Raw genomic sequence first — 10,685 nt, forward strand, 5'->3', positions numbered from 1 at the left:
ATTACTTCATTGTGGTTATTTGTTGGCTAGAATCACAAGACGAATTTTACCCAAAATGTACTTTTGGGTAGCAATATAATTACGATCTTAGAGATAGTTATGTTTATTAGGATTACAAAGTGGGTTTCACTCATAGCACACTTTCGGGTAAGCACTGTGAGCTTAGAGATAGTAATGTGTTGGTGTTTTAGTTACTCTAATTATTATGATATATAGTATATAAATTAAATAGTCTAGCTTTAGCATTTATATATGGAAAATACTTTATGTACTCCCATTTTATACTCTAAACTTTTAGTCCCTTTCACATATTCTTGATGTAGGCACTTTTCTGTGGACCCATATGATGAAAATAATCAATCCTTGTTTGTCACATCTGGGAGTAGAATTTGTGAGTTCGTATAGTAGAACTTTTTATATATAGTCATTTGATCATGATCGAGTTTTTGTTAATAATAATATACGGAGTATTCTTTTTCGAGTGAGGAGAGTCTGTACGGGATAAACCCCGCTTTTATGTAATAGCTTGCAAATTATATATATAGGAAAGACAAATCACAAGGACGAAGCTGTACAACGAGTTCAACCAAGAAGATATTAACAAAAATTAAACTTGTAAATACGAGAATTGAGTTCCACCCACTCAGTCACTCATTTCAAGATAATAGTATATTTCATTCCTCTTATGATGAGACAAAAACAGTATCATGTTCCTCTTTATTTAAAATTAGGAGTTCAAATTCTGCTCATTTAAGTTTTAGTGGCCGGTGATGCTATATAATAATATTATTATACAGAAAAAGACATTTATTAAGTAAATGCATTGCATGTTATATATTACACTACTTCTGATCCATGTCTATCTATAAATAAATACCTTAATAATTAAACACTTCGATCAGCTAGTGGCTCCTCTCCACTATTCCACTTCACATCTCCCATAGATATGATGTTTATTAACCTCTGATCCCCCATTGTCGCATGATTCACAGAACCCTGTCATCAATTTCATCATACATATATATATGCACACAAATGGGTGTTTATCATTCTTGATTCCTTTCCCACTTTTCCCTCTCCCAATGCAATAATAAAGTTGGGCCTTTCCTTTCACTCCACACTGCATCTTCTTCTTCTTCTTCTTCCTCAAAGTGTGTGTGTTATCTTCTTGAATGAATTATTGAATACTGCTGCATTATTGTATTGGTAGTGTTTTTGAATGGGGAAGTTGAGGTTTGGTAGGGTGTTTGATAGTCTGTGTCTTAGTTCTGGGTCTTCTTGTTTCTGCGGCATCAACAGCTTTGGGAGTGGTCAAGATGGTGATCACTTTGAGAAAAGGCCACTCATGTTGGGTGACCACCCAAAAGATGGGCATGGGCATCAGCAGGCTGTTAGGTTGAAGGATGTCATTTCTGGACCTCCCACCTTGGCCTTTCAACTCAAGCCTAAGGTATGTGTGTGTCTAGCATAATATATTTTCAATTTGACACTACTTGAGAGCCTGGTGTGGGTGAATTCCGTCTTATGATTCTAGTCGATAACCATCAGTCAAGATTATTCATAGCTGATCAGGGGTTGAACTTGTATCATGTATATTAAGTCAAAAGTCTGACTATCTTGGCCGAGTTGTTCCTAACACTTGGCATAGTTGACTTGTTGGGTCTAACTTGTTGTAACTTTATGGTTACCAAGTCAAAAACATGATCAACTTGTCTGGGGTTGCTCCCAACACCTTAGTAAATCCTACCTTGTGGTCCATTAGTACTAAGTTGCTCTTCTATGTGGGAGGTGATAGGTTTGAGCCTCGGTCGAGGCGATTATGGTGACATCTGATGTAGTAGCTTGTAAATGTGGGTATCCCCTTCCCTTATAATAAAAAATCATAGCTGATTTGTTAGGGTCAAACTTGTAACGTTATGGTTACCTAGCTAATCAATATTCTGACAAACTTGACTGAGTTGTGCCAACATTACCTTCAATTACTTGCACATATAGATGGGTTCTCTTAGTTCTTTGGCTAAGTTAGTTTCTTGATTTTTCTCCTTTAATATATCTCATGAAAATTTGAATTTTAATGATAATGTAGATGGTGGTTCTAAGGGTCTCCATGCATTGCTATGGTTGTGCCAAGAAAGTGGAGAAACACATCTCCAAGATGGAAGGTATGTTAATTAATGTTAATAAAGACTACTATATAGTATTATATTGTACCACAACCTAATTAATTAAACAAGTACTTGTTTTGGAATAATTAATGATGTTTTATGTTATTGCAATAGGAGTGACTTCCTATCAAGTGGACTTGGAAACCAAAATGGTGGTTGTTGTGGGAGACATTGTTCCTTTTGAAGTGTTGGAGAGTGTTTCCAAAGTCAAAAATGCAGAGCTTTGGACTATCACTACTCAAGAAAATATGAAAGTTATTATATGAACTGAAGTTATGATATATCAACATAATCAAGTGATAAGAGAGGACATCGGCTATCTAGGATATTAAGAATACGGGTGTTATGGGATATATTTTAATATATATGGAAACCAATTAAGAATAGGGCATACCTACATAGATGATTTTTGTGCTATATCTATGAAATTTAGTATTTGTAAATCCCAGTGATCGATTATATCATATCTCTGTTCAAGGGAGCAAATTTCTTAGGATTTTTTTTTTTTTTTTTTTTTTTTTGGATATTTTAAAAAATATTTGTTTGTTGTCATTTATAAGGCCCAAGTCAAGGAAACTAAGATGATAATATTGGTATTCCAAACAGATTTCAGGCCCATTTTATGATATAGGGCAAATTATATTATGCACCACGGTGCATAATCGATTATGCACCGCGCGTCTTTTTTTTTTTTTTTTTTTAAATGAAAATAAACAGTGTTTGTTTCCGCCGTTTCGCACCCTTTTGCAAAAAGTAACTCTGTTATTCAGTGTCATTTTGTATACACTGCAGTTTCAGTTCAACACAACTACAGTTTCATTTTGATATAACTATAGTTTCATTCGATATTTATAGACTCAAATATGTGAAAATGTTATTTAATTTTATTTTATATACGCTATAGTTTCATTAAAACACAACTACATGATCATTTTGATATAATTACAGCTTCATTTTATACACACTGCAGTTTATATACACTCAAATATGTGAAATGTTATTCAGTTTCGTTTTATATACACTGCAGTTTCATTTTACTATAACTACAGTATCATTTTGATATAACTGCAGTGTCGGTTTAGATATACTGTAGTGTCAGTTGGTGTTTAATACACCAAACAAGCAGACTCCGTTAACTCTAACGGCGGGCCGTTTCTTTACTTAAATAAAACGACGTCGTTTTGATAGTGTCGGTTTAAACACACTGTAGTGTCTGGCGCGCGGTGCATAATCGATTATGCACCGCGGTGCATAATATAACGACCCATGATATAGGGCAAATTATGTTGTGGAACTGTGTCCATCTTGCAAGATGGACACGGTTTCAAAACTGTTCATAATTATGAATATATAATTCAAAATTTATGAATATATAAATCTATAATTATGAACATATAGTTCTGTAATTATGAATATAGAGATTCAGTAATTGTGAATATGAAGTTAAAAAATTATGAATATATAGTTTAATAATTATGAACATATAGTAATTATGAACATAAAATTATGTAATTGTGAATATAGAATTCAATAATTATGAATATGAAGTTCAAAAATTATAAATATATAACTTTAGTTTATTATTATGAACATATAGTTCAGTAATTATGAACATAGAACTGTGTCCACCTTACAAGGTGGACACTATTCAACCTTTTGGAAGAATAATATAAAAATAAACTCAAATCAATTTTCAATATAACTTCGTAATTAAACAGCAATGGGCCGGCAAGGCAGTGCGTCGCAAATTATTTTGTGGGCCCGGATCCAAATATTCACAATTTACCTTTTAAAAATTCAAAATTTGTATATTACGATATTATATGTAACGTATATGTAATTGACGGTCCACACAGCTGTATGGACCACGGTCCAAAATATTGTCAAAAAATAATGTACATTATGATTTAGAATAATATATATTATGAATTATAAAAATGTATATCTAGCTGGACCACGGTCCACGCAATAACTATTGTGTAATTGATTACCTCGTTGTGCGTGTTGTACACTCGGGCAAATTGTATTATAGTACCACGAGCTAGTTGGGTATCCCCTCTTTCGGGTAAAAAAAGAAAGAGTTCTATTATATACATGAACTTCTAATATTTACTCCCTTACATTTATTCTTTGATATGACAAGTAATGATAAGTTATCTTTATTCTGTGAATCTAAAAAATTTTAAAATTTTGAGTGAGGGAGTAGAAATAGTGATTATAACTTATTAGAGTTCAAGTTGTATTTTCTATAAAAAAAAAAAACAAAAAGTGAATATAAATACTTATATACTATTTTATAATTCTCAAATTTTAATAATGTGCAGTGATATTATAATAGTTACTAAGAATTCTTTAGCTTGATTAGTTGATTCTATGATAAATTGATAATACAATAATTTAAGAAAACTTACAATGCCGACATTAAATTTGCTGGCATGAAAATAACAATAGCATTGACATGTCGCAACATGTTGTCATGGCAATTGTGTTGTCAACTTTTGTTATTATTATTATTTTTTTGAAAAGGTAAAATCAATTCATTACATTATTTTTCAAAATATTCACAGTGGACAAAGGCGGTGTAGGTAGCCACTCACCATAACCTGGCTCTGAAACGCAGGGCCGTATTTTAAGTTTTGGTGGCCCTGTTCTGGTAAATAAATGTGGCCCTATCAAAATTGCAAGTTTCGAACCTTTGACCTCAAAGTTAAAATATAATAAACACACATTCTTACCATCTCTTCATAGAACTTTTTAAGTTTAATTGAAAAATTTTAATTTTAATTTCGAAACTAGCTAGATAAAAATTAAATATTGGACCTCTAAAATTTGGGGCCCCTCTAAAATTGGGGGCCCTGTGCGGTAGCCCAGCTTGCACAGCCTAAAATCCGGCCCTGCTGAAACGACCCCCCTAGCAACAGTATTAGCAGCTCGATTCGCAGATCGTTTAACAAACTTAAAACATATATCAGTAAAAGAACTAGCTATTTCCTTGACATCATCAATAACCAAACCTAAAGAAGAATGAAAATAAGTAGTTTTTATAAGCAAAAAAACCAAAAAAAAAAAAAAAAAAACAAAAAAAAAAACAAAAAACAAAAAACAAAAAACAAAAAACAAAACTTGTTGGGAATCAATTTCAACATCAAAATGATCAAGATTTAATCATTTTAACCAACTCAACGCTTCACGAATACTGAGAGCCTCGGTTTTCTTAGACGTGTAGACACCTTCCCACCGCACCCCCTTAGCAGCAAAGAATTCTCCATTAGAGTCTCTTATTACCAATGTTGAAAAAATCGCTAGAGGCGTCTGGGACCACCTAGGACGCCTAGACGGACGCCTAGGAAGCCAACCGTAATCGGCACCTACGATTTTTGCAACACTGCTTATTACCCAACCCAGACTCATACAGCCTCAATTTTGACAAATCGCCACATCTGTATTCAATTTGAATCTGCCATTGCATGATCTTTGTCTATCACGGCAATTTGATCACGTTGATTCACATTTGCCTTTCTCCAATTCTCTAAAAAAGAAAGAGATTTATCAATTATATTATCGATAGTAGTACACTGATTTTTAAACACCATCAAGTTCCGACAGTTCCATATATGATATACCCGAGTTTTTTGCACTTTTGGTCCCATGACTATAGTGGCACTATCAGAATTGATCCACGACTTTCAAACCTTGCAATTTTAGTCCACGACTATTGTTTTTTTGGCAAAAATGGTCCTTCCGACTACTTTTTCGTCAAAATTCCACCGGAGGAAAATTTCTTCCTTTTTAGGAGGGCTAAAATTGCTAAATTTGCCTAGTACAAAAAGTGCAGAATATGCTTTTATATAAAGTATATTGCAAACCTGGAGTATTCCTGTTGTTAACTTGTTATTGCAAGCGAAATGTCAAATTTAGCCCTCTTCAAAAATGAATAAATTTTTCTCCGGTGAAATTTTGACGGAAAAGTGGTCGGAAGGACCTTTTTTGCCAAAAAAACAATAGTCGTGAATTAAAATTGCAAGGTTTGAAAGTCGTGGATCAATTCTGATAGTGCCACTATAGTCGTGAGATCAAAAGTGCAAAAAACTCGGATATCTCCCAAAGTAACATTACCAACCTGCAACCATTATCATATCATACCCTGAAGACAAGCATTTTGAAAAAAACAAGTCTGCTAGCCCTCCCCCAAAAGGGCTCCCATAATTCCTACCCTATGCCAAATTGACTGTACCGTATGACATTCAACAAACAAATGCATCGCAGATTCCATCGCACTATTACGCATAAAACACTGAACTGAACAAAAAAACTTTTCCCAAATTTGGTAAGTGTAGGGCCTAATTGCAAAAAATTAAGGAATAAGGGTCAAATAGGCCATCGAACTGCACACAATAATGCAATTAGGCCACTAAACCTAAAAAATCTACAATTGAATCTCTAAACTAACCAATTTCATGCAATTAGTCCAATTTGTAAATTTTTTAGGTTTCTAGCAGGTCACCCATAATATAATTTTTTTTACAATTATTAATTATTTAAAATTAAAAAAAATAGATCGTCTCCATGGTCGGAGACGAAGAGTCCATTGCTGGAGACAAAGAGTCTCTTCGTCTCCGGCCATAGATACGAAGATAACTTCTTCGTCTCTGACCAGAGACGATCTGTTTTTTTTTTTTTTTTTTTTTTTAAATAATAATAGTTGATTAATGCAAAATAATTTTCTCAAAAAGCTGATCGAAAAAATACTTTTGAATTTTTATTGTTTTGGAACAATAAGCTGTTATAAAAAATTAATTAATTAAATACTTATATTGACTGTTTAACTAAGTCAAACAGCTAATAGTGATCAAATAAGCCAAAATTAAATGATAAGTGAGTAAATACCCAAAATGGTCCCTCGACTATAGCTAAATTCACAAATTGGTCCTCGACTTTTAATTTCAACCAATTAAGTCCTTAACTTTGCAATTTTAACATAATTTGGTCCTTTGTCTATTTGATCGTTTGTTGACTGCACTTTTTTAGGATATATATGTAATTTCATGGTCCATCATCGATTTTTAAGGTTCCGGTTGCATTTCTAGACCGCACTGTTACTTTTGAATCCACTGCGGGCGCTGCACCCCATGCCGGAGAGATTATAGTTTTTGATAGATAGATCGCCGAAGTCCCTGGAGTGGCTCTTCGAGAAAGCCGTGACTCCAAGCGATGTAGGCAAGCTGAACCGGCTCGGGATCCCCAAGCAGCAAGCGGAGAAGCACTTCCCCCTTTCCGAAACGACGTTGTCACCTCCAAGAGCGTTCTCTAAGCTGAACTGGCTCGTGATCCCCAAGCAGCAAACAGATAAACACTTCCCCCTCCGAAACAACGATGTCACCTCCAAGAGCGTTCTCTTGAGCTTTGCACGTGAAACTACATATATATCCTCAAAGATCGCGGTCAACAAACGGTCAAATAGATGGAGGACCAAATCGTGTCAAAATTACAAAGTTAAGGACTTAATTGGTTGAAATTGAAAATCGAAGATCAATTTGTGAATTTAGCTATAGTCGAAGGACCATTTTGAATATTTACTCATGATAAGTTAATTATGTTACCAAATAAGTTCAATGTCCTTTAAAAAAAAAAAGTTCAATATATTTCAACATTTTTTTCTCAAAATTAAATTAAACGATTGGTTGTGGGCTTCGGAGATTGTCCCGAACCCAGTCTTGCGGCCCACTTTATTCAATCGGGCTTGTCCCCATCACTCTCCCGCCGGAAAACTAATCCACAAACGGTATCCGAAGAAAAATCGCCGGAGAAAAACAGTCGAGAAATGCATCTCCGAAATCCACGGCGTCAACTTCTTCGCAAGCGCTCTTCTTAGCGAGTATTAATATCTTCTCCCTACAAATTTCGGTACACTTTTTCCTGTTTTTTAATTGATTTTTTTTTAACCTGTCGTACATAGATTATATTCGTGTTATCATGATTGACGTTAATCTTCATTGCTGCGCACTGTTGATTTTATGAACGCTCAAGTGTTGTTCTCAATGTTGTGGTAAAAAGCGTGACTTTTCATACATAGTCTCAAATCTCAATGTGGTTAGTTTGCCCAGAGTGCTTTAATTTGCCTTTATCTATGAATGTCCCATTAATCTCAAAGTGTGAGACTGTGAGGATGCCTCCCTTTTAAGGAAAGGGAAAAAGTATGGTGAGGTATATAGCATGTGGCTGCAATGAATATGTAACTAAATTATAACTCCTCCAATGATTGTGATTCTCTAATGTTCTTCTTCTTTAAGAAATATATGGTACTATGTAGAGCCAATCACTGTTCTTGGCTTCTTGACAGTCCCTATAGTTTGTACTAGCTAGTGGGATCATGATAAATGTGAATTTCTTTTGCTTGACTGCTAGTACTTTTTTTTGTTTAATCTACTATTTGGTTTGTCAATTTGGACAAAAAAGGAAGAATGGAAATGAGGTTTGTAGTATTTAATATGTCAAAATGGACAAAAAGGGAAGAGTGTAAATAAGAACATATCTATTATTTAATTTCTCAAAACGGACAATCAACGAAGAGTGAAAATAAGATTATGGTTTCAAAAAGTGTGCAGTTATTTGTGATGATTTTGTTTGCTTGTGTGACTGTTGTTGCTGGGAAGGAGGGGGTTGGGTGGGGTATTACTATAATTGGACCCCTTTTGCATTATCGTCTCTGCATATCTTTTGTAAACTTCTGAGAAGCATCTAGGCAACTATGCCCCCCTTCCTGTTAAACTTTCCTTCTGCAAAGTAGTTGTATACTTTAGGATTAGCAAATAACATGTAAAATGGTAGTCAGTGGCATTTGGAGTTGATAATTATTTCCATGCACTTTCTTTTTTCTTGGTTTTATTCATTGATCTTTAAATTTTCTCCTCTCCTTTTGCCTGTGCTAAGTCCTCTCTAACTTTGCTTATTTTAAAAAGGAAAAAAAATGTCCTCCCTGACTTCACTTTCTAAAAAGCAAAAGCCTAGTTCTTTACTAGCATATTTGTATTGTATGCCTTACTAAGAAATGTGATAACAAAATAATAGCAATAATGAAATAAAAGGACGGTCTTGATGTATCTATATGGAAATAAAATTGCCATGATGTCTGATTAGAGACTAGGAAAATTTAACAAGGGGACTAGGGGAGTTTCAAAATCAAGTTCATCAAACCAGAAAATTAAAGCAAGCATGTGTATGCATGGGTCTGTAGTGCATTGACTCAACACTTGGTAATTCATTGGTTTAATTGGGAGTTTCCAGAAATAATGTAACAAATTAAAATATGGGAATTTCCCACGAAATGTGGTTACGTATGAAGATAGAGAAAAGAGAATAAGGTAATGATTTAATGTACAACATGGTTAAACATAGTAGGGCCACCAGCCTAAAGGCATGGTGCTATGTGCTTGATGTTTTGGAGAATTAATGTACAAACCACGCTACTATCAATCTTGTCCCTTACTCTTGGTTTCTGTAGTCTTATAGAGATAGGGAAGCAATGTGGTAATTCAAGAAGAGCTAAGAAAATCTACCTTCGTAAAAAATTCATAAAAGTTCTTCTAGCTTAATTCCATGAAACTATATTGTTTCCTAACTTGTAAGAAACTTCTGCAAAATGTGATTAAGCTCTATACAGATTGGCTTGAGAAAAGTACAAGACAGAATGGAAGTAGCAATAGCTTGCAAGTTCTAAGCAAGAGTGAAGAGCTAGCAAAAGCAATAGAGGAAAATACTCTGGGTGCTAGAAGTGAACAGCCAAAGGGAACCTTCCTTGTATGTATACAAGTAGTTATAATAGTTTGGTGTATCTTTTGTTGTTGAGTTGAGAAACAAAAGCTTGAAGGACATTGAAGTCCTCTAGTTGGTGCCCTCGAGAATATTTGCCTCTCTCATATTTTGAAACCATTGCTAGTGTACTCTCCAAATGATTTGAATGTGTTTATAATATTTGGTCCAGACACTTGCAGAACTTTGTTTTGTCACTATGAAATAATGCTCAATATGCCAAGTAAAGAAGTTTGGAGGGTTAACACCATTTTCACTCATTTGTTAACCCCATCTTTCCTTGTAATTAACCTGCAGATGGCACAATGGACTTTAGAAATCAATTTATCTGAAGAGCAAAGATACACTGCTAGCATGTCCTGAGTGTAATGGTGTTTGTTGCCAAGCCATTGTGCTAATCTGGGTCTCTAATCACTTTAAAAATGCATTTTTTTTCCTACTTTCTTTTTTGAAGAAAAGCTAGTTTTATGACTTATGAATGTTATGATTAAGTGGGGTCCTTTTATTGGAGCCTGATGTCATTGAGGCCTCATCTTCCCTGGGGAAAAAAGCGGAAGAAGTTAAAAAAAAAAAATTAAAATTTTAAAAGATAGGAAGAAAAGGAGAAAACGGATATGAAGTTGCCATGAAATAGGGCATTATTGTATTGCTACACAATGCAATACAGAACTCTAGTTCTTTATGGAAGAAAAATGAGAAAAACTGAAAAAA

The 10,685-nt window shown here is 34.3% G+C and overlaps 1 protein-coding gene across 1 annotated transcript; it reads left to right on the forward strand.

Moving 5' to 3' along the window:
• The first annotated feature begins 906 nt into the window (after positions 1–906).
• On the forward strand, positions 907–2,676 carry LOC109152679 (heavy metal-associated isoprenylated plant protein 35-like). The gene is made up of 4 exons (XM_019300327.1): positions 907–1,450; positions 2,087–2,162; positions 2,280–2,449; positions 2,481–2,676. Exons 1-3 carry the CDS (start codon positions 1,220–1,222, stop codon positions 2,429–2,431), a joined length of 459 nt encoding a protein of 152 aa, XP_019155872.1. The 5' UTR covers positions 907–1,219; the 3' UTR covers positions 2,432–2,449; positions 2,481–2,676.
• The last annotated feature ends 8,009 nt before the right edge of the window (positions 2,677–10,685 follow it).

The sequence above is a fragment of the Ipomoea nil genome, unplaced genomic scaffold (assembly GCF_001879475.1).
Source record: "Ipomoea nil cultivar Tokyo-kokei standard unplaced genomic scaffold, Asagao_1.1 scaffold2480, whole genome shotgun sequence".
In the NCBI taxonomy this organism is placed as follows: Eukaryota; Viridiplantae; Streptophyta; class Magnoliopsida; order Solanales; family Convolvulaceae; genus Ipomoea; species Ipomoea nil.

Excerpts from the sequence above, each read along its gene's own strand:
- LOC109152679 (XM_019300327.1), top strand. The coding sequence starts at position 1,220 with ATGGGGAAGTTGAGGTTTGGTAGGGTGTTTGATAGTCTGTGTCTTAGT. Across the intron at positions 1,451-2,086 it reads CCTTTCAACTCAAGCCTAAG|ATGGTGGTTCTAAGGGTCTC; the intron begins GTATGTGTGTGT and ends ATGATAATGTAG. Across the intron at positions 2,163-2,279 it reads ACACATCTCCAAGATGGAAG|GAGTGACTTCCTATCAAGTG; the intron begins GTATGTTAATTA and ends TTATTGCAATAG.